Source organism: Hypanus sabinus, chromosome 12 (assembly GCF_030144855.1).
Source record: "Hypanus sabinus isolate sHypSab1 chromosome 12, sHypSab1.hap1, whole genome shotgun sequence".
Classification (NCBI taxonomy): Eukaryota; Metazoa; Chordata; class Chondrichthyes; order Myliobatiformes; family Dasyatidae; genus Hypanus; species Hypanus sabinus.
This window is the reverse complement of record NC_082717.1, coordinates 86,828,769-86,853,959: the sequence shown is the minus strand read 5'-3', so window position 1 is coordinate 86,853,959 and position 25,191 is coordinate 86,828,769. Positions and strand designations below refer to the sequence as shown.

Genomic DNA, 25,191 nt, shown 5'->3' with positions numbered 1-25,191 from the left:
CATCTTGGGGGACTGATATCTATCTTGTGGGGAAGTAAATTTGGGCTTCATTGGTATTAATGAAAATATGACATGTAACCCAATGATGTTGCTGAAGCTTAGCATGCAGATGAGAACTAGATAGGGTCCAATGATACATCTTGGAGTTTATTAAAGATAGAAAGGTCTCAGAAGGAAGTGAAGTCATTACAGATGGGTCCTGGGTACATTCAATAGAACCAGTTGAGTGAAGTCCTGCATAAGTGGACAATGATTGAAAAGAGGAAGATGGCGTCCTCAACTATGTCAAAACTTGCAGTCTAGTTGAGAAGTACAAGGAAGGATAACTTTGTCTCCATCATGCAGGGATGTCATTTCTGACTTTATGAGACTGTCGATCTGAATCCCTTAAAATTAAGTTGGTATAGGAGATTAGATGCAAAATGTTGATGGGCCAACAAGGTATCAGAGGAGATAAAGATCAAAGCTGAAATGCTATGTAGGAACATTCTGGGCAATTGACATTTTGCAAGCACAGTTGGGAGGGTACACTTATCAGGGCTAGACACAGAATAATGAAAGAATGGAAGAGGAAAGTGATTGAAGATAGACCTCACTGTCAATAAAACGATGGGAAAAGCAATACTATTAAGGAAGGCAAGAGGAACCATGACAAGTCTTGAAGATGTTATGTGATTGTTAAATTAATACCAGGGTTTGCTATAAACTATTTGATAGGGAGTGATTACTGTGTGTATCCAGCGTTTCCATTGTTGACAAAGCATTTAACCAGGAGGAAGATTAGAAGGTGAACTAAATGGATCTTAGTCTTTATTGAAGCACCAGTTTCAATGTATTCAACATTTAATAGTTTGACAGAGGAATTTTCTCATTTCCAACTCTGAATCTTCTCACACTTAGACAAATACATGAGTTTATCAGTTACTGGCAATTGTGGAGAAAGGAATTAAATGATTTGCTGAAAGGGTGAGATGATGTAAAATAGAGAAAAAAAATTTGAAGCAAAAACCTGATGTTCTAAGTGTCATATTCTTGAACTGCATATTCTGTGAAATATGGAAATTTCCTCTTTGCTTTATAGCAAGCTTTCTGATAAATTTACAAGAAAACTGTGATCTTTCCAAAGGAATCCTACTCTATCTGGTGGGTTTGAGAATGGTAGATGTACTGGTTATAATTTCTAGTATGACAGTATTATGTTCTGGGTCACTATTTACCACTTCATTTCTTTGCTAAACTTCTATTGCTAGTTCAATGAGGTTTTGAACTACTTTGCCTGGTTGATGGTTGCTTTCACTTTCAATCATTTTGTCATCATATTAGAAAGTAGTACTGCAAGGACCAAACAGCAGCTACAGCTGCAAAATAGAAGGAAATCCATATCATTTCATTTGTTCTCCATTTCCAGCCCCTTTACTGTGTTGTGGATGCCATAAGTTCTATTTGTCCTCATTTCTAGAATTACATGCAGTTATTATAAGCCAAACCAATACACATATCCTTTCCTTATTTCACAGTACCTAAGACTTACATTTCAACTACTGAGCTCCTATTCAAATACTGGCCTCAGACTAAATTCTGAGTTAGTGTATCCCTTTCTAAAATAATTTAATACGTAAATTAATCATGAAAACAAGAATCAAAGTAGCTCAGTAATGATAGTATTTTACCAAATTAGACTTTAAGATCTGTCCTTGAAACTTAATACTTACTAGTTCAGGCTTAGTTCAAATGTAACACTCTTGTCTATGTCAGAAGGTCATGAGTTTAAGTTTAAGACTTTTGGATTTGAGAGGCCCTTCTTCAGATAATGCATTAAATTGAGGCTGCATACTCAGATGGATGCAAAAATCCTGAGACATTAATTGGATGGAGAGTAAAACAGTTGTCCTTAATATCCTGGGCAATATTTAACCTTCATCTAACATCAGCTTAAATAGATTTTCTGATCATTTAGAAACACAGAAAACCTACATCACAATATAGGCCCTTAGGCCCACAAAACTGTGCAGAACATGTCTTTACCTTAGAACTACCTTGGCTTACCCATAGCCCTCTATTTTTCTAAGCTCCATGTATCCATCCAAGAGTCTCTTAAAAGATCCTATCATTTCCGCCTCCACCACCACTGCCGGCATCCCGTTCCATACACTCACCACTCTGCGTAAAAAACCTACCTCTGACATCTCCTCTGTACCTATTTATTTGGTTGTTGTTTATAAAATCTTGCCATGTACAAATTTGCCACTATGCATTTTAATATTAATGATAGTGGCCATAGTCTAAAAGCATTTCATTGGTTCTGACCTGTTTTGAGATAAACAAATATCACTAAGTAAATGTAAGGTCACTTCTTGTATATATTTAACTGGAATTGCAATGTGTTATGAAAATAAATTTACTAACAATAAATCTTTTCTCTCAAAGAATGATCAACTCTGTAAAACATCTTAAATTCATTAACAGTAGAAACAACTGTGGGGGAGAAAGCACGCACATTTTTATTTGCTGTACAGAGTTTCTATATTTCTTTAGTTTTGAAGACATATAGAGGCTACAGAAGGATTTAGACAGATTAGGAGAAGTTGCAAATGGAATAGTGTCAGGTAGTGTATGGTCATGCACTTAGTAGAATAAAAGGGTTGACTATCTTCTAAATGGAGAGAAAATTCAAAAATCTGAGGCAAAAAAAGTGGCTTGGGTGTGTACAGTTCCTGAAAGGTTAATTTGCAGGTTGAGTTGGTGGTGAGCAAGGCAAATGCAAAGTTGGCATTCATTTCAAGAGGGCTAGAATATACTGTAAAAGCGAGGATATACTACTGAGGCTTTATAAAGCATTGGTGAAGCATCACTTGCACTATTGTGAGCAGCTTTGGGACCCCTAGCTTGGAAAGGATGTGATGACACTAGAAAAGCTTCAAAGGAGGTTCACGAAAATGATTCCAGGTTTGAACGGCTTGTCATATGGTATTCAGAGGAATGAGGGGAAACCTAATTAAAACCTATCGGATGTTGAAAGGCCTGAGTGGATGGGAAGAAGATATTTCCTATGGTGTGGGAATCTAGGACCAGACAACATAGACTCATAACAGAGGGGCATCCTTTTAGAATGGAGATGAGGAGGAATTTCTTTAGACAGAGTGGTGAATCTGAGGCATTTGTGCCACAGGCAGCTGTGGAGGCCAAGTCTCTACATATATTTAAGACAGAGGTTGATATCGATTCTTGATTGGTCAGGGTATGGAGAGAAACAGGGAGAAGGCAGGAGATAGGGGCTGAGAGGGAAAAATGGATCAGTCATGATGAAATAATGGAGCAGACTCAATGGGCCAAATAGCCTAATTCTGCTCCTATATCTTATGGTCATATGTGTCCATGTTGTGAGCTTATGGGGAAAAATGATACTGTCATATCTGAATGTTCTCAATGTATGCTTCCCACTCCATCTCTCGACTTGTGTTTTATTTTTTAGTCAATCAAGTGAACCACTTCTGATATATACACATCTTTTGTTGGTGTGGAGTCCAAAGATGTACATGGTACTATTAGTCTAAGGAATGACCTTATAAAAATGTGTACAATCATGAGAGGCAGACATAAGATGATGGTAAGTCTTTTCCCAGGATAGAGAAATCAAAACTATAGGATGTGGTTTAAGGTGAGAGGAGAAACTTTTTTATCCAAAGGGGTTAGAGAATATGGAAAGAGCTGCTGGAAGTGGTGGAGGCAATGGTGTACCATTGAAAAAGGACTTGGGGAGCTGCAAAAAGAGCAGGTGCCTGGAGGGATACAGGGCAAACACAGGAAATTGGGACTAACTCGAAGGAAATATGACTAGCATGGACTGATTGGGCCAAGCGATCTGTACCTATTCTGTATGGCCCTATATTTAAACAGTCATCTGTTTAAGTTCTGACCTAATCATCATTGTACTTTGATTTTCCTCTTTGATACTTCATCATGTTGCTTATTTGTTCAAACTTTTCACCTCAGGACTAGTTAGGACAATGATCAAGACTTTGATGAGGTGTAACTCTTCCACATTAATCAGGGCCTCTGCCTTAGAATGGAAAACTAGAAAACTTACTTCCTGAACCAATTCTTGGGTTATGTCTTAACCTGTTTTACCCCACCATTTCAAAGGTCAGTGGTCCAAGGCATTTGCAGTAATAGAGGGATTACTGCCACTGAAACAATACTCTTTATGTTTTCCTATACAACTGAAACTATGACTTCAGGGAATCCATCCAGTATCATCCATTTCCTCATGGACCATGAGTTCTGGCTATTCTCATTTTCCTTTCAAGAAGTTCTTCAGTCTCTTGGTAGATGTCCCAAGAACCTACATCAGTGAAATAAGACATCATGAAAGGCCCATTGCTGCATCACTAGGAATACCTATCTATCTGCCGATTGTTGAATACCCTAATTTCTGCAGTTGTTACCCAGTGCTGTCAATTGTGTAGTCCTTTGCTACATACAGTAATGGTGTTTCTATTGTAGACTGCTGCTTCTTGGGATACAGTCATACATTTCTGTATTCAGCACTGTTGAATAAGTGTGCCATACAGGACATAGTCCTCTCAATTCTTGTATTGCATGACACCTACCCATTTACTGTTCTCCAAGATTTCCCAGAGTACCAGATGACTTTCTCCAGGAACATACATTTTATAAAATTTTACATACACTGTGATTTTTTTGAGTTTGAGTGAGGAAGCAGAGAATCAGAATTCTAGATGTACGAATATCCTGAAACCAGAAAGAAATAGCAGGCATATTTATGTAGGCAACCTCCATTATGAATTCTCATAACTCAATATGAATTCTTATAACTTCTAATCTAAATAATTGGATTATTTAAAGCACGCTTTTCTGAGTATTGTGCTATAATTCCATTATTGGAATTTAGAAATATAATGCTATTTTGAGATTTCAAATGTTGGGTACGAGATACCCAATACATTGATTTTTAAGCGGATGTCACATTTTCCAGGTACTTGAATTTTGGAGGTTTCCTACTTTGGAGGCTCCCCTAGTTGCACTAGAATCCCGAATTTGGACAAAGGTAACTTTGTGCTCATTATTGTGATGTTGATTACATTCTATCGAGTTATTGGAAGGTTTGTATAAGAATATGTTGTCCTTGAAGTACTGTGAGCAACAATCTGTAGATATTGAGTTATTTCAAAAAGTTACACAAACACCATAATCTCATCCAATGACTTGCGCTTTAAGTCTGGCACAGTGGCATCTTTTGCTGGGTACCCTACTGGTAGCAGCAGCAGCAGCTTTTCATTTGCTGGGCGCCTAAGGATTTCACGCACACGAGGACCACAGTTCAGAGGAGTCGAAGTGACTGTCGCTAGACCAGCATTCTGGATGGGGAGACAGTAAAACAAATTCATCTTTAAAATTTCAACATGAATTTTCCATCATTATCATGGAGTTTAAGATCAATTTTGTACTTTGTTTAGTAGGATTCACTCTGATATTATTGATGTGATTTCACTCTGACAACAAGCTGATATTAATGATATGATGTTGTTCTGTATGGTTCCTCCCTGATGTGATGCTTTAAATTCAGAGTAAGTCTCATTCCAAATGCTGGAGTATAAAATAGGGGTTGCTATTACAGTATAGTTTTGAGGTGGTATTGCACTGAAAATCTGAAGTCTTTGAGATGCAAAGTTAAGCTGAGGTTTTCTGAAATCAGTTGCACTGAAATGAGGAACTGACGATTACTTAATGGCTATTTGTAGTTTTGTCATTACACTAGCTACTCTTACCTTATGCAGCAAGTTTGGACAATGTTCATCATCAACTTTGTGTTTGGGATCAAAAAATAAAATTAGGGTTTCTTCTAAATAGTAGAAGTTTGATTACCTGCAGAGCTGCTAGAAGAATTCCACAGGAAATTGAAACGCTAATCTCATTGTAATAATGGGTCCTCCTGCCAGTGGGTAGGATTCCATAGGTTTGCTTAAATATTAATATAAGATAAGGTGCAGTATCCAGGTACTCTTTAATCCAGTTTGTCCTACAACAAAAAAACCCAGTAATGATGTATTTTAAAATAGTTTTAGTATCCTTTGCAGTATTTATGATACAATGAACTCAAGCCATGGTTTGGACCATTAGATTATAAGACATAGGATTAGTCTGCTCCATCATTCAAATTTGGGTTTACATCTGTTTTAATGGATAGGAACTTAGAACATGAATTTAGTAAATGAAGCCCTGCTGAAATGGTAGCATCAATCAGGTAAGCAACTTCCCTGATTGATGCCCCAGCTAAGAAGTCAAATATACCAGCTAAACAACTGGCATGGTCTGTAGCGTGCATGATATACAGAACACACTGTAGTCAAGCAGCTCTCCAGGATTATTCCAACAATATTTCCCTGAGAGGTGCACTTTAGATCAAGAGCATTTAGATTCCAGTTCTGGGGAATGTGCAATATATAGAAGCTGGATGGGCTACTTCCTGGCAGAACTGAGAGTTATATCCTTGAGGAGGTTTGCTGGTATTTTGTTAGACTGTGTACCTGAATAGGGAATTAGACAAGGTGGGGGAAATATAGACACAAAAGACAAAAGAAACAAAGCAAAAGGTGGAAGATACGTGCAAAGCAAATAGAACAACAATCGAGCTAAACAGGGAGATTTATGTAAGGAATGACAGTAAAACGACAAAATCAGAACATAGTATCTGAAACAAAATCAATGAACTAACAGCACAAGAATAAACAGACATGATCTGACAGCATTATGGAGATACGATTACAAGATTAAAGCAGGAACTCTATACTCTCGGACATTTGATTGTGAAGAACCAGGCAGGGAGGAAAAGCTAAACTGGGATATTCTACTAATAAGAGATGAAATAAGTAGTTCTGAGAGATGAAGGAGGCTTGGAATATGTGGAATTTTTTTTTAAAGTAGCAACAGAAAGATGTTTTGGCCTCCAAACAGCAGCCACACTACAGAAATGTTTATAAATGAATTAACACAGACATTGGGTTGTTTATTTACCAGGAAACAGTGAGAGTGCCATCTTTAGGTTGAGTGTCATGGACATCAGTGCTAGAGATGAAATAAGTAGTTCTGAGAGATGAAGGAGGCTTGGAATATGTGGAATTTTTTTTTTAAAGTAGCAACAGAAAGATGTTTTGGCCTCCAAACAGCAGCCACACTACAGAAATGTTTATAAATGAATTAACACAGACATTGGGTTGTTTATTTACCAGGAAACAGTGAGAGTGCCATCTTTAGGTTGAGTGTCATGGACATCAGTGCTAGGTATGCAGCTATTTACAATTCCTAGTAATGGTTTGGAGGAAGGAACCTATAAGCTCTAGAGACTGTTGTGCACGGAAGTCCCAGGAGATCAGCAGATTCTGAGATACTCATCCAGCACCAACAATCATTCCACAGTCAAAGTTATTTAGATCACATTTCTTCCCCTTTTTGATGTTTGGTCTGAACAACTGAACTTCTGACCATGTCTTCTTGCTTTTATGCAAACAGTTGCTGCCACATGATTGGCTGATTGGATACTTGTGTTAATGAGGTGTACAAATATACTTAATAAAGTGGCCACTGAGTGTACATAAATTAGGGAGTTGACTGATGCAGTGAAATTTGGGCACCTGAAATAATAAAACAAATACAAATGCAAGCATTTTGCCTTTCATTCCCTTTAACTGGCACTTCAAAGTCAGCTAACAGTTAAAGGCTAAGATGAGATGAAATTTTATATCAATACTTGAGTATCTCATCATTCTGTGCTTAAACATTAACTTCTCTAAAGATGCTTTCTGCCTTGAAGAAGATTACCCATCATTTACTCTTCTATTTTGGATGTTCAGCTCCTGCAATATTTCAATTTAACTCACATTTTGATTAAATTTACCTCAATTTCTGTATGTCAGCGACCCAAATCTTTCCCATTCTCTTCCGATAGTTAATTTCCTCCTCTTCCTCAATTATTTTTCGTATTTGATGTTTCATTTCCTGGTCTTGTATGACTACGAATGTCCAGGGCTCTGTGTGTGCTCCACTTGGAGCAGTCCCTTTAAGGAAACAGGAAAATGGGTCTACAGTACTAGACTACTGTTGATGTATGTGGACTAAGTCATGGAATATAAAGACAGAAAGTAGGTCAACTGTCCCCAGCCATGTCTTTGACCTTTTCAATTAGAGCTAATGTCTTGCCTTTTACATCACACCCTGGAAAAGTTTTGATTCTTAATTATTTTTGACTCTTCTTCCCCGTTACTGCAGAATCTGCTTTCACCACCCTTTCAACTGGTACCCACTACATCATATCACACTGTAACAAAATGTTCCTATTCTTTTATGCCTCTGTCCTATAACCTGACCCTTTAACCCATGAATTGCTATGTCATAATGTCTCCTTTGAGGTGCCAGAAGTAAATCAGCGTCATCTGGTGATTTGGATGCAGCTAGGTGCCTAATCCTAGCTCTATTTTAATCAGAAACTCAGTTTGCAATTTTCCATCACTCTTCTGGCAACTCAAAAAATTCTATACATAATTCTAACTTGCTACATAAATACAAAATGGTTGTTATTATTAGGAAGCGTTCTCCTTAGCTAGCATTTTAAATATTGCCGTTGGTGGTGTTGCTGTCTTTCCTATAACTTGAGATTGATTCCCTGGCTCCTTAACTCGTAATTTCAGCCAACCTCTGGAAACAGTTCTAGTTTAGAAACACCCCCCCCCCTTGATTTAAAATGGGTTTCTTTTAAATTTCCTTTCTCATCTGCAGTTCTGGACATGTAAATATTTTTGAAGCACTCAGCATCCAAGAGTCAGTGCTCCATTCTACTCAAAATCCTCTTTAAAAATATCATTTTCTGGGGTACTGCTGTTCCGTGGAGAGTCTGCATGAGAGTGCTTAAATATTACATTTATCAAGCATTGCTCTTAACAGTGTGTTTGTCCTGCTTCGTTTGTTCTTAAATGCTTGGTTTGATCTCAAATTGGATTAATAATTGCACAGATATTCAAAGATCTTGGCATTTGTACAAAGAAAACTTTACTGATACTTTTCACATCCAATGAGTTTGCTCCCCAAATGACCTATTCTATTGTGTTAAGAGAATTGTTCATTCCATTCTTGGTTCAGATTTCAAACCTGAGACTGTGGGGGTGGACTAGACCCAAAGGTCTCCCTACCGGTAAATCAGTGTCGTCTGGCGATTTGGTAGAGCTGCTAGCCTGTCGCTAGCACTATTTTAGTGGAAGCTCAGGTTATGTATTTGCATCACACTTCTGGTAATTACAAAAAATATATACAGTGTCTTTAATACCACTCAAAATACGACAATGAGCCATATGATAGCATATTAGGACAGATGACTATTAGCTTCAACAGGTAACTTTTAGGAGACTTAAGGGAGTAAATTCTGGTGGTTATGCTTTTAGACCTGACTTGGTCTAACCAAGCAGAGTCCACTGCCAAGAAGGCTTACCAGCACCTTTACTTCCTGAGAAAGCTGAAAAACTTTGGCCTGTCCCCTAAAACCCTCACTAATTTTTATAGATGCACTGTAGAAAGCATTCTTCTAGGGTGCATCACAACCTGGTATGGAAGTTGTCCTGTCCAAGACCAGAAGAAGCTGCAGAAGATCGTGAACATAGACCAGCACATCACACAAACCAATCTTCTATCCTTGGACTCACTTTACACCGCATGCTGTCGAAGCAGTGCTGCCAGGATAATCAAGGACATGACCCACCCAGACAATACACTTTTTGTCCCTCTTCCCTCCAGGAGAAGGTTCAGGAGCTTGAAGATTCATACAGCCAGGTTTGGGAACAGCTTCTTTACAACTGTGATAAGACTGCTGAACGGATCCTGACCTGGATCTGGGCCGTACTTTCCAAATATCCAGACCTGACTTGCACTACCGACTTGCCCTTTTCTATTTTCTAATTATGATTTATAATTAAAATTTTTATTATATTTACTTCGATTTGTACTTCAGGGAGTGCGAAGAGCAAATATCGCTGTGATAATTGTATGCTCTAGTATCAATTGTTTGGTGACACCAAAGTAAGGATGATGGTGAAGCCACCAATCATGGAATAATCAAAACTGGAAGTACAGAAGAAGCTGGAAGTGGGAGGAATGCAGAGATCCCGAAGGGCTTTAGTGGGACAAGACAAGACAAGACATGATAGAAACCATGCAGAACCATGAAAAGGATGCAATTCTAAAAATTAAACTTAACCAGAAATGCAGCAGGTAATCAAACACAAGAATATTGGATGAGAGTTGGATATGAGCAGAAGAAAGAATGTAAACTTAAACCTGTGGAAGGTGAAAGAGGAGAGGCTGGTCAGAGGTTTAATGGGTTAGTTCTATCTCACAGTACCAAAGGCACAGATGATGACTCCACACTACCAGAAATAGGATAGACAATTCTCTGCTGACAGAACAGAATAAACAGTCATAAGCCAAAGCAGGGCATAGTGTGACACAATGGAAATAAATGTGCATGTGATGGAATGGATACCCGTTTAAGCTCATTTGAAGGATAAAAGTTACAAAGGTTGCTGAAACAGATTTAAGAGAATGATGTTGAGGGTGGTGGAGGGTTATGATAATCACAATTTCATGGGATGCAATTTATACCTTTGAGTTAAATCATTTTGATACCATGGTAAAGGCAAAAATCTGATGGAAGACATAGAACACTGGGAAAGGTGAGCACAGATGTCATCTGATTCAACAGGAGAAGGAAGACATGCTATACAAAGAGTACAGCAACAGACAGTTCAAGAAATGATCAGCTGGCCTAAAAAGGATTGGACAGTGTTATCATGAGAAGAAGAAGAGATGTTAATAGCTACCCTGAAAACTAGACAGAGAACTCGGGAGGCCACAATGTAGTTTTTGCTATATTGAAGGTGATAAATACTTTTCAGAACTTTTCCATGTCATCAAGCTTTCGGTCATTTGTCAGTTTAATTTCTACTCTGCTTCCCACACTGATTTCACTGTCCTCAGTATTACATTTAATTCACTAAAACTCAACATTAGCCATGGAATAATAACTTATCCTCTAACAGGGCACATTATAATCTTACATACTCAACAATGAGTTCAGAAGTGACAAACAAGCAGCATCATTTGTAACAGTTTTCTAACATTCCTTCCTAATTCTTTGGATAATTTCAAATAATCATTCTACTTTTTGAGTTACTCTCAGTTTTTATTTCCTTCCACATTCACTTTTTTAAAAATTATACCTTATTACAAATCTTTCCCTAACGTCCCCTTTATCCTCCCAATTTCCTTAAGTTTTTCAACCATTTCCTCCATCCTTTTTTTTAGTTCTTAGTTCTAATGAATGATCCATGCCCAAAACACTAATTGTACTTTTCTCTCTCTCTCTCAATCAGTATGGCATAGCTTTTAGTGCAGTTTTTGGCATTTTCATCTGTTCTGTCGTTTACTATCTTTTGCAGAAAAGTGATCCTGCTTTCCACCTCATCTCATCTCTCTACTTTACTCTGCATTCAGTTTTCCCCAGCATTCCCTCAGTTCTAATGAAGAGTCTTTACCTGAAGCAATAACTCGGTTAGGGGAACTGAAACCTGATCAAAGAATCCCTATCAACATCAATACTGCCAACTTTTCTGCTCCTTTCAGAGATGAAAGTAAAATGGCCTGGTTGCTACCTGCTGTCCGGATGATGCTCTCAATCACCTCCCTTGGTACCATTTCCTTGCTGAAGAAGCGAACACTCCTCCTCTCATTCATCTGTTGGTAAAACTCATTGGCTCTCCAGATCATTTCTTTCTCTGGATAACGCTTCATAGAATATGGAATATGTTGTATTACAACATCAGTTTCAAGCCATTCTTCAGGTGGAATGTAAAGAACACAAGAACAAAGGACTGTTTAGTAGATTAAACAGAAACACACTGAATTAAGCATTTATTTGGGCAATGGCACCTAAACAAAAATCACACGAGATTAAAACACTGAGAATTAAACACTAAGTAAGTTTCGGTCCATGGCATACTTACTTCAAAATCACTGGTCACTCTAATTAGAAAAACTTCCACCTTCTGAGATCCAGAAAGTAGGAAATTTATATCAATAGAAATAAAAATCTGTTCTGATGTAAAATGCATCTTCAACTCATGTTCAAAGATCTTCCCACAAACTCAAGATCAAATACAAATCTGTTAAGCCTACCTGCACTGTAATCATAAACATGGGCTGTAACACCTTCTTAAGAAATCCATTCTGTGTTGCCTGCTCTCCATCCTCTGGTAACACATCAACACAGCGCTGAATTTTAAGATATAAGAGTATGTGGGTTCAGGAGGAAATGGTGGGGAGGGATAAATTGAGTGAAAGCAGCAACTGTCATGAAACTAGCATCATTTTAATTTCCAGGCATGAGGAAATGTGCTTACAACTTTCTCAATCACTTTGATATTATTAGGATTTCATACTTAATTGTTGCTACCACACTTCAGATGTATAAAAATAAGCAGGGTCTCATCATCTGCATGCATATGGCAAATAATGTAGCACCCATTAACGACCAAGGTCCCCAGATTATTGCAAAGTTCTTTCAAGTTACAGAACTGTACTAGATAATAGTAAGTTCTAATGAAGGGTCTCAGCCCAAATCATTAACTGTTTATTCCTCTCCATAGGTGCTGTCTGACTTGCAGAGTTCCTCCAGCATTTTACGTGTAGTGCTCAAGATTTCCATCACCTGCAGAATCTTTTGTGTCCCTAAAACAAAACCCACATTGATCATCCTGCATGTGACAGCACAAAGCTGCCCTGGGTTGTGGTAAAATGGACATCAAAATAGAGGTGAATGGTCCAGTGAACAGTGTTGATCTGGGTAGGTCATTAAGAGGATGACAGAAAACTGCTACAGTTTATCCATTGGACAATTTGAGGAAAGAGAGTAGGGAAGTGCAAGCACCTTATGTGACCAAGCAGCCAAACATCATGATCAAAGAGGAATCACAAAGCTAAAGGTTATCTTTGAACATCAGCATTCTACTATTTCACTTCCTAGTTTTCCTCTCACAACTCCAGAATCCATCAAATTTCATATTTACAACACCACCTTAAGTTCTGGAGATAATTCATCATCATGCTGGAAGGTGTCAAAAACTTGGAAATGAAGGGATAATGGCAATTTCAGTGGGATTGGTCAATGGAAGGAAACCCAACTACAGTTTCAGACACACTTCACAGTTATAAATTCAAAACAAATTTATTATCAAAGTATGTACACTGTATATCAAATACTACCGTTTCATTTTCTTGCAGACATTCACAGATCAAAGAAATACAATAGAATCAATGAAAATGTACATACAAATGCTGACAAGCAACCAATGTGCAAAAGACAAACAGCAAAAACAAATGCAAAATAAATAATAACTTGAGTTGTAGAGTCCTTGAAAGTGCATATGGATGTATTCAGTGATCAGTTCACTGTTGGGGTGAGTGAAGTTGTCCACACTGGTTCAGGAGCCTGATGGTTGAAGGGTAATAACTGTTCCTGAAGCTGGTGGTGTGGGACCCAAGACTCCTGTACCTCCTTCCTGGTGGTAGCAGCAAGAAGAGAGTATGACCTAGATGGTTGGGGTCCTTGATGATGGATGCTGCTTTGTTGCAGCAGTGCTCTTTGTTGATGTGCTCAATGGCAGAGAGGGTTTTTCCTGGGATCAACTGGGATCAAATGTGTATCCATCACATTTTGTAGCTTTATGAAAGGAAGCAGACGGGTGTATCAATACAATTTGCAGGCCTGAATCTGTTGGCTTAGCAGGTCTGTAGCTGATCCTAAAATAAGGGGAGGTAGGTGTAAGGCTGGTAGAGCTTGGGGGTGAAGATGGGATCTTCATAGTAGTAATAATAGCATTATAACAGGTCAACTGCAAATATCTTGTAGAAGCAGTGGGTATATGGTTCACCCATTTAAGACCTTTGATGCTAATACTGGAAATAAAGAGAATCACCAACAGTGATTCCAGTCAACAAAAATCTCAAATATCAATTCACCTGATTTTAGGACAGGTAAGAAGGGAGGTTAGCATTTTGTTCCCCCAAGCAATGAAATGCTTTGAAAAGATGTTGGAAGGTGGATCAATAATCAATTTAACAGGGGAGTTTAATATAACACTAAAGTACAAAACTATGTTGGCTTATGGGGACTGGGATTAATTGGATAGGTCTAATTAAGATTCAACACAATGGTAGAATTGCCTGCTAAGCTGCATCATTCTGTAACTAAGATGCTACAGAAATTTCTACTGACACAAAACAGCTCTGTTCTGGTTACTGCACATCTTTCCCAGAAAATCAAGTGTTTTGCACTCTAGAAGTTAAGTGCCCATTACAATTTTTAAGGACAGTGACTTGACATACAGAGCACTTTCTTCTACATTGAACAATGGTGACTTTACGAGGAGAGAGCTCTCTGCCACAAGTCCAAACTATGTAATAAAGTCAACTTTGTGAAACCATGCAGAGTTCTTCAAAACGTACCTTAGCAGAAGAAACCTCTTGAGAGCAGTGAAGCATACATTAAAATACATTTGTGAGACTAAAACCTGGTGCAGAGTGATTGAACTGTGGAGCTTCTTACCTCTGAGTATTTCAGGTGAATAGCATAGATAAACTTACTGAAAGGAACGGGAAGATGGAATTAAATGATGAGATTGAGAGGAAATATAAATATTGTTGTAGACTAGATCAAGTCAAGTGAAGTCGCTTTTATTGTCATTTCAACAATAACTGCTGGTACAATTCACAGTAAAAATGAAACAATGTTCCTCCAGGACCATGATGCTGCATGAAACAACACAAAACTACACTAGACCACCTGAAAAAACACAAAGCTACACTAAACTATGTGAAACAACACAAAATGACATTAGACTTCAGACCTACATGGGACTAAATAAAGTGCACAAAACAACACAATAATTAATAAACAAAACAATAGACACAGCAAAGGGCAAATTACAATATAATTATAAATGATGTAAATGTAAACAATATTTTAGTAGGAATTGAGAAAAAAAAATGAGCTAAAATTGCAAGGGAGAGGGAAAGAGACTAGACTTGACTCTGGGAGTTGAGGATTCTGATGGCTTGGCGGAAGAAACTGTTACACAGTCTGGTCGTGAGAGCCCGAATGCTTCGGTACCTTTTGTCAGATGGCAGGAGGGAGAAGAGTTTGTATGAGGGGTGCATGGGGTCCTTCACAATGCTGTTTAGCTTTGCGGGTGCAACGTGTGATGCATTCTGGAAGGCTTTCTTTCTGTGGTAGTAATAAGTGAATTTTAACCAATCCCTGAACCGAAAAACTCTTCAAATTAATTTTCCATTTAGGATTTATTGTTCATATCTCTTGGAACTTAATCTCTTGGAACTTAAAATGATGATCTGAATGGCTTAATTTTTTTGTTACAAATTCAACATATAAAAGGCTTACTGCAACCATTCTATCCACTATGCACTAGAAAGCCAGGTATTAGTTTTATTTATTTGTTTACACAAGCCATAAAGAAACAAACGGAGGTATTCTAAATATGTATTAACATTTAGAAGTTGGTATCATATTAGAACAAAGATATACAAATATAAGGGGGACCACTGCGGCAAGGTGATATACTGGCAGCCCAACATAAGATTATCAAAGGATATATGTGGAAAGGATGGTTTTACTGGTGTGGGGTGATTAAGTTCCAAGAGATACGAACAATAAATCCTAAATGGAAAATTAATTTGAAGAGTTTTTCTGTTCAGGGATTGGTTAAAATTCACTTATTACTACCACAGAAAGAAAGCCTTCCAGCCCATCATGTTCGTGTCAGCTCCCAGCAAAGCAATTTCACCAATCCCATTTCTCCTTTTATTTTCATGTAGCCCTGTAATTGATTTCCTTCCATGTTCATCAACTCCATCACAGTTCTTTTATTAGATTAATTCATATTAAATAGTTAAATTCAATAAAACTCCTATGAAGTTCTTCTGTAGTTTACTATATGAAAGATATTGTCTTAATCCAAGGCTGTTACTGCCTGGATGTACAGCAGTTATTCCTCAAGCAACAACACTGGAACATTATATAATTAAAAGTTTATTTTTAATTTTCAACATTAAACAATGATAGATCTTTAGAGCAAACCTACTTCAGAGACAAGGAGGCAGAAAACACTTTACTTCCCAGTGTCATGGCTCACTCTAATACTATTTGCAAAAGATGCATGAAGACTGAGATTTTCAATTACTCAGCTTTGTAATATAACAAAATGTTAAAGTCCACATTATAAGTTTCACCCTACTGGCGTCCAAGTTCTCTCAGCTGTCAGCATTTAGAACAGCACTTACTATCACTGCAGACAATTGTAAAAAAAGTGCCAAGACAAGAGTAAATCTAATAGATCCATAGAACATTGCAGCACAGAAACAGGCCTTTTGGTCCTTCTTGGCTGTGCTGAACCATTTTTCTGCCTAGTCCCACTGACCTGCACCTGGACCATATCCCTCCATACACCTGTCCAAGCTTTCTTTTAATGTTAAAAGTGAGCCCGCATTTACCACTTCACATGGCAGCTCTTTCCACACTGCCACCACTCTCTGTGTGAAGAAGCTGCCCCCCAATGGTCCCTTTAAACTTTTCCCCCTTCACCCTTAACCCATGTCCTCTGGTTTTTTTCTCCCCTAGCTTCAGTGGAAAAAGCCTGCTTGCATTCACTCTATTTATGCACATCATAATTTTATATACCGCTATCAAATCTCCCCTCATTCTTCTACACCCCAGGGAAAAAAGTCCTAACCTATTCAACCTTTCTCTGTAACTCAGTTTCTCAAGTCCCAGCAACATCCTTGTAAACTTTCTCTGCACTCTTTCAACTTTATTAATATCCTTCCTGTAATTTGGTACCAAAACTGCACACAGTACTCCAAATTCGGCCTCACCAATACCTTATACAACCTCACCATAACATTCCGATTCTTATACTCAATACTTTGATTTATAAAAGCCAGTGTACCAAAAGCTGTCTTTATGACCCTATCTACCTGTGATGCCACTTTTAGGAAATTTTGTATCTGTTTTCCCAGATCCCTCTGTTCTACTGCACTCCTCAGTGTCCTATCATTTAGCTTGTATGTTTTACCTTGATTTGTCCTTCCAAAGTGCAATACCTCACACTTGTCTATATTAAACTCCATCTGCCATTTTTCAGCCCATTTTTCCAGCTGGTCCAAATCCCTCTGCAAGCTTTGAAAACCTTCCTCACTGTCCACTACACCTCCAATCTTTGTATCATCAGCAAATTTGTTGATCCAATTTACCACACTGTCATCCAGATCATTGATATAGATGACAAATAACAATGGATCCAGCACTGATCCCTGTGGTGCACCACTAGTCGCAGGCCTCCATTCAGAGAAGCAATCCTCCACTACCACTCTCTGGCTTCTCCCATTCAGCCAAAGTCTAATCCAATTTACTACCTCACCATGTATACCTAGCGACTGAATCTTCCTAACTAACCTCCCATGCGGGACCTTGTCAAAGAACTTACTGAAGTCCATGTAGACAACATCCACTGTCTTCCCTTCATCCACTTTCCTGGTAACCCCCTCAAAAAACTCTAATAGATATGCTAAACATTACCTACCATGCACAAAGCTATGCTGACTCTCCCTAATAAGTCCCTGTCAATCCAAATACTTGTAGATGCTATCTCTTAGTACTCCTTCCAATAATTTACCTACTACCGACATCAAACTTACCAGCCTATAATTTCCCGGAATACTTTTAGAGCCTTTTTTAAACAACGGATCATGAGCTGTCCTCCAATCTTCCAGAACTTCACCCACCGACATTTTAAATATACCTACCAGGGCCCCTGCAATTTCAACATTAGTCTCCTTCAAGGTCTGAGGGAATACCCCGTCAGGTCCTGGGGATTTATCTACTCTGGTTTGCCTCAAGACAGCAAGCACCTCCTCCTCTTCAATCTGTATAGATTCCATGACCTCACTACCAGTTTGCCTTACTTCCATTAACTCCATGCTACTTTCCTTAGTAAATACAAATGCAAAAAATCCATTTAAGATCTCCCCCATTTCTTTTGGTTCCATACACAGCTGACCACTCAGTCTTCAAGAGGACCAATTTTATCCCTTACTATCCTTTTGCTCTTAATATACCTGTAGAAGCTCTTTAGATTACCCTTCACCTTGACTGCCAAAGGAATGTCATGTCTTCTTTCACCCCTCCTGATTTCTTTCTTAAGTAGTTTTTGCACTTTTTATACTCCTCAAGCTCCTTATTTGCTCCATTTCCTATACATGTCATAATCTCTCTCTTCTTCTTTATCAGAGTTCCAATATCCTTGAGAAACAAGGTTTCTTATTCTTATTCACTTTGCCTTTAATCCTGACAAGAACATAAACTCTGCACTCTCAAAATTTCTCCTTTGAAGGCCTCCCACTTACCAATGACATCCTTGCCAGAGAACAACCTGTCCCAATCTATGGTTTTTAGATCCTTTCTCATTTCTTCAAATTTGGCCTTTTTCCAGTTTAGAACCTCAACCCGAGGACCAGAACTATCTTTATCCATGATCAAGTTGAAACTAATGGTGTAATGATCACTGGAACCAAAGTGTTCCCCAACACACACTTCCATCACCTGTCCTAACCCATTTCCTAATAGGAAATCTAATATTGCATCCTCTCTAGTTGGTACCTCTATATATTGATTTAGAAAACCTTCCTGAACACATTTTACAAACTCTAACCCATCTAGACTTTTAACAGTATGGGAGTCCCAATCAATACGTGGAAAATTAAAATCCCCTACTATTGCAACTTTATGTTTCCTGCACTTGTCTGCTATCTCTCTGCAGATTTGCTCCTCCAGTTCCAGCTGACTATTGGGTGGTCTATAATACAACCCCATTAATGTGGTCATACCTTTCCTGTTTCTCAGCTCCACCCATATAGCCTCGGTAGACAAGCCCTCTAATCTGTCCTACCTGAGCACTGCTGTAACATTTTCCCTTACCAGCAATGCCACCCCTCCACCCTTCATCCCTCTGCCTCTATCACATCTGAAACATCGTAACCCTGGAACATTAAACTGCCAGTCCTGCCCGTCCTGTGGCCAAGTTTCACTAATAGCTATAAGCTATAAGCTATAATGTCATAATTCCACATGTCAATCCACACCCTCAGCTTGTCAGCCTTCCCCACAATACTCCTTGCACTGAAATAGACACACCTCAGAAGATTATTACCACCACACACAACCCTTCTATTTGTGACTTTGCATGAACTTTTAACATCATTTATTTTCACCCCCACTCCACTATCTGCACTATCAACTGAAGATTAGTTGTTAAGTTCCCCAGTGGATGCTAAATCACCCAAAAATGGGCACAATATTGTTAAACTCTATAACAGGACAGCTTTAGACTTTACTGTTAACAAGTTGTGTTGATGATTTTTAAGCCAAGAACCCCAAAGGAGAATTCCATATTTATAAAGTCAACCAATAGAAGCACTTAAGACAGTGCACTCAGGTTCAGGGAAAGATCCATGCAGATATAATGGAATAGATAAAATAGACTTAAAGCACTAGGTATTTATATAATCACCTATCATTCGATAAAAGGCATTTGAGTGAAAATTAGTAAAATGTAAAACTGGCTATGAACTATTTTTTTGCTTTTTATTAAGTTTCCAATAAACAATATTAATACTAATACATAGAGATCAGGAGTACATTAGTAACGGTTAACATGTAGAAACATATATTCCAAGTAACAAATGGAGTCTAACCTCCCAATCTCTTAGTAATTAGCCATGAAAAAGATAATTATAATTATAAAAAAAGAGAAAAAGAGAAAAAAAACTAAAACAAACTAACCTAAAAAAAAACAAAGATTGGGCTGCCATAATTCATCGGTTAAGATTATATTTTGTCATTTATCTCCGCTCCTCTATCCATAAAATAAATTACTGAGAAAAAGGATTCAGAAAGGGTCAACTTACATCATTTGAAAATATTGAATAAATGGCTTCCAACTTTCTTCAAATTTAACTGAGGGGTCCATAGTACTGCTCCTAATCTTTTCCAAATTTAAACATGCAATCATTTGGGAAAACCATTAAAATGTGGTAGGTGGATTGGAATCTTTCCATTTAAATAAAATCGGTCTTCTGGCTATTAATGTCATGAAAGCAATTAAATGACAAGCTGATGAGGATAAATGACTAAAGTCTATCACTGGTCTATAGACTAGATAGACTAGAGTCTATCAAAGATTGCAGTGATAGGATGAGGTTTTAAATCAACACACAGAACTGCTGAAATAATATCAAAAATATCTTTCCAAAATTTTCTTAACAGAGGGCACGACCAGAACATGTGTCAAAGATGCTACTTCAGAATTACATCTATCACAAACAAGGTTTATATGACTAAAAACGTGCTAACTTATCCTTAGACATATGAGCTCTATGAACTACTTTAAATTGTATCAAAGCATGTCTGGCACACATTGATGAAGTATTAACTAGTTTAAGAATTTTCTTCCATTTCTCTGTAGATAAAGATATTTGAAGTTCTCTTTCCCACTCATTCTTAATTTTATCAGAAGTACCTAGACGTATTTTCATAACCAAATCATAAATAATTGCTAGTAAACTCTTCTGAAAGGGGTTTAAACACAAATTTTTTTCTGTAACTTCAATTGGATGTGATATTGGAAAGGTAGGTAAAGTAGAAAGTTTCTAATCTGTAGATCTGTGAAAAAGTGTGATCTAGGCAAATAATATTTATTAGACAACTGTTCAAAAGACATAAAACAATCATCCATAAATAAATTATAAAAACATGTTATTCATTTTGTTTTTCCATAACAAAAAGGCTTGATCAATTCTAGATGGTTGGGAAAAAAAAGTTAGATATAATAGAGCTAGACAGGATAAATTTATTCAATCCAAAAAACTTACGAAATTGAAACCATATTCATATTGTATGTTTAACTATTGGATTTATCATTTGTTTATTCAGTTTAGTAAATACAAAGGGAAGTACAGCTCCTAGAATAGAAGCCAATGAAAACCCCTGTACAGACTCCCACTCGAGATTCATCCATCGTGGAGATTGAGTTTCATCCAACTCATGTCCAAAATGTTAAATAACGAATATTAATTGCCCAGTAATAAAATCTAAGATTCGGCAGAGCCAACCCGCCTTCCTTTTTTGATTTCTGTAAATATTTCTTACTTAACCTGTGATTTCTATATTGCTGTATACATGAAGAAATTTTAGAATGGATAGTGTCAAAAAAAGATTTAGAAATAAAAATTGATACTGCCTGAAATCTGGAGACTTGCCATCAAGAGAGATGGGGGTTGGGTGGGTCTTGGATAGCTTCCTGGCTGCCTATTTGCCAGGTTTCTTGGCTTTGGGGGAGGGGGCGAGGTTTTCTGTTACTCTAGTTTTTCATTTCATTTGGGCTGCCTTGAAACTACAAAAATGTCTCTATTGTTGTAACTTCCGGTTCCTCTTTAGACTTTTTTTCTCTTACTGGTTCATGAGTTTCCTATGCAACTTGGTTAACCCTTTACATACCATATGATTTGCTTAAGGAGATTATTAATTTTGTTTCATGGAACACAAATGGTTTGAATCATCCAATTAAACGGAAGAAGATTTTTAAGGTTTTTCATAGATTAAATGCTCAGACTATATTTGCGCAGGAGACTCATGAGGAAGGAGGATAATCAGCAATTTTTTTAGGTTTTGGAAAGGACAACAGTTTCACTTTAATTCTTCGACCAAAGTAAAGGGTGTTTCCATTTTATAGACCCTTCGATCTCATTCGTACATTATGACATAATTTCAGATCCATATGGTAGATTTCTATTAATTACTGCTTTACTTTATAACCAAAAAGTAGCTTTGGCTAATGTTTATGCACCTAATACCGACTATCCTGAATTTTTTAGGCAGCTATTTATATCTTTTCCCAATCTAAATGAATATAGGTTAATAATGGGCAGAGATTTTGATTGTTGTTTGAACCCTATGTTGGATAGGTCTGCACTCAATCAGGTACCTCCAAATAAATCTGCAACTTTTATCAATTTCTTCTTAGTTGACATGGGATTTTTAGAAATTTGGAGGTTTCTACATCCCAATGATAAAGAATTCTCTTTTTTCCCATGTTTATCACAATTACTCCAGAATCGATTTTTTTACTGACTCTCATTTAGTTTTGTCCATCACTACTTCTGAGTATGATGCAATCGCCATTTCTGACCATGCACCTCTGAAATTATCAATTAAATTTTGTGATGTAACTTCTAGTACTAGACAATAGCGGTTCAACTCTATTTTGCTTCAGGATTTAAATTTTGTTAATTTTATTAAAGAACAGATTGCATTTTTCTTTTCATCTAATTCAAACAAAGAAATTTCAGTGGGATATTATGGGATACCTTTAAAACATATATCCATGGACAAATTATTTCATTTTCCACTGGATTGAAAAAACAAATTATGAGATACGTGCATTGGCTGATAAGATTAAAGATATTGATAAAAAATATTCTATTGCTCCCAATTTGGAGCTTTATAAAGAGAGAGCTGAACTTCATAGTTTGTTATTAACATCGCCAATTGGAAACCAATTATTTAAATCTAGGAGTCAATTCTATATACATGGTGATAAATTGAATAAATTGTTGGCTAATCAATTGAAAGCTGCTTTGGCGAAACATCAGATTAATAAAGTTCATAGACGGGATGGTATCTTGACAGTATATCAATCAGAATTTCCTGATGATATTACTATAATGAATGAATTTTTAAGGGAATTAAATTTTCCAGAATTACCAGCTGAGGAACATTTAGTATTAGATGCACCCATTACTGAAGAGGAAATAAAGAAGGCAATTTTATCAATAAACTCAGGTAAAGCACCTGGTCCAGATGGTTATATAGCTGAATTTAAAGACCTTTTCAGATTCACTCTCTCCCTGGTTATGTAAAGTTTTTAAAGATGCTTTACCACAAATTACCACAATCCTTTTATGAAGCATCAATTTCCTTAATTCCTAAAAAAGATAAAGATCCCACTAAATGTACATCATGTAGGCCTATATTTTTGTGGAATGTGGATTCTAAAATCTTTTCCAAAATATTAGCAATTAGATTAGAGAAGTTATTGCCTCAGATTATTTCTGAGGATCAGACAGGATTTATTAAAACTCTTTATTCACATTTTAATGTTAGGAGGTTAATGAACATTGTATACGCTACTTCATCTAATACTCCAGAATGTGTTATTTTGCTTGACGCCGAGAAGGCGTTTGATAGACTTAAATGGGAATATTTATTTAATATACTTGAGAAATTTAATTTCAGTTCAAAATTTATATCTTGGATTAAACTGTTATACACCCTTGCCTGCCAAATTTACCAATAATCAGAGATCCCCTTTTTTTAGGCTTTTGAGGTACTAGGCAGGGCTGTCCTTTAAGTTTTTTATTACTTGATATTGCCCTAGAGCCCTGGCAATTGCTATTCATGATTCACCTAATATATTTGTGTGGTGAACTATGTGCCTGTCGGGACACGCCCCTGCTGACTGCTCCTGTGGCTCCTCCCACAGGCCCCTGTGTAAAGGAGATCTGCGGCCTGACGCTCGGCCTCAGTCTCCAAGACATTGTATGATAGACACTCACTCCTGGTTCCTTCTTTCAGTCAATAAAAGCCGATATCTCTCCTTACGTCTCAGTGTGAGTTATTGATGGTGCATCAATTTGGTATTATTCATGGGAACGGGACACATAAAATATCATTATATGCAGATGATCTGTTATTATATATTTCTAACCCAGAGAAATCCATTCCTGCAGTAATAACTCTACTTGCCTAGTTTAGTAGTTTTTCTGGGTATAAATTGAATCTTGATAAGAGTGTGCTTTTGCCATTAAATATGCAAATCCCTATTCATAGACAATCACCATTTAGATTGGCTACTGAATATTTTACTTATTTGGGGTTTAAAATTACTAAAAAGTATTAGGATATATTTAAAGTTAATTTTTTACCTTTAATTAATCATGTTAAATAACTGTTTACTAAATGGTCCCCACTGTCTTTATCTTTGATCGGTAGAATTAATGCTATTAAGATGTTTATTTTATCTAAATTTCTGTGGCTATGAACTACTAATTGCATTTTAGTCCTAACACTTTGCTGGAAAGAGGTAATCATGTTTTAACAAAGTGATTTACAATTAGTTAGAATGGATTTGAAGTACTACTTTTAGGTCTGAGCAATACAGCTTTCCCCCACTGGAAGAAGCACTTAAAATTTATATGAATGATACTGAGCTAAAGGAGTGGTTATATAGCTAAATTTTTAAAGACCTTTTCAGATTTACTCTCCCCCTGGTTATGTAAAGTTTTTAAAAATGATTTAGTAGTAGGTAAATTACTATAATCCTTTTATGAAGCATCAATTTCCTTAATTCCTAAAAAAGATAAATATACCTTTACATGGTACAAAAGTAAAAGCTCAAATGGCCTTGAATATGGAAGATTAAGAGGTCAACTAGTTTATACATTTAAGGTTATCAAAGGAGTTGATAGTATAGATACAGGAATATTATTTTGCTGTGGTGAGACTTGTTAACAAAGTTAAGCTAATCTATTTAGTGATGTAATCAGAAAGTGCATCTTCAAACAACTGAGGGACTTAGAAATCCACTTTGCTAAAAAGTTGCTAAAGGCTGCATCGATTAAAATAAAACAAATCACTGTTTTTAATGTTCCACCTCCTCAAAAGATCCATTTTAGCATGTATTAGATAAAATTGGCACTCAAACATTCCTTTATCTTACCGTTCTCTTCCATGCTGGGCTCTGTCTCATCTTGCAGGTCTTCAGCTGCCCAACGGTTGGAACCGGTTCTTACTTCACTATCAATGTTTCTTTCTGTCTTCGCTTCCCCCTTATTCCACCGCCAGGCAACAACACAAATGCAAATCACTGCAATAATGATAGGAGTCAGGGGAGAAAAGAGAGACATTGTGCACAACTTACTACCAGGATCTCAACAAATCACTGA

General features: G+C 37.1%; 1 protein-coding gene across 1 annotated transcript; it reads right to left on the bottom strand.

Moving 5' to 3' along the window:
- Window positions 1-5,195: 5,195 nt before the first annotated feature.
- On the bottom strand, window positions 5,196-25,152 carry iyd (iodotyrosine deiodinase). Its single transcript, XM_059986372.1, is given in 5 exon segments — window positions 5,196-5,378; window positions 5,887-6,040; window positions 7,916-8,075; window positions 11,715-11,897; window positions 24,951-25,152. Coding segments are annotated over 5 exon segments (882 nt in total).
- Window positions 25,153-25,191: the final 39 nt, after the last annotated feature.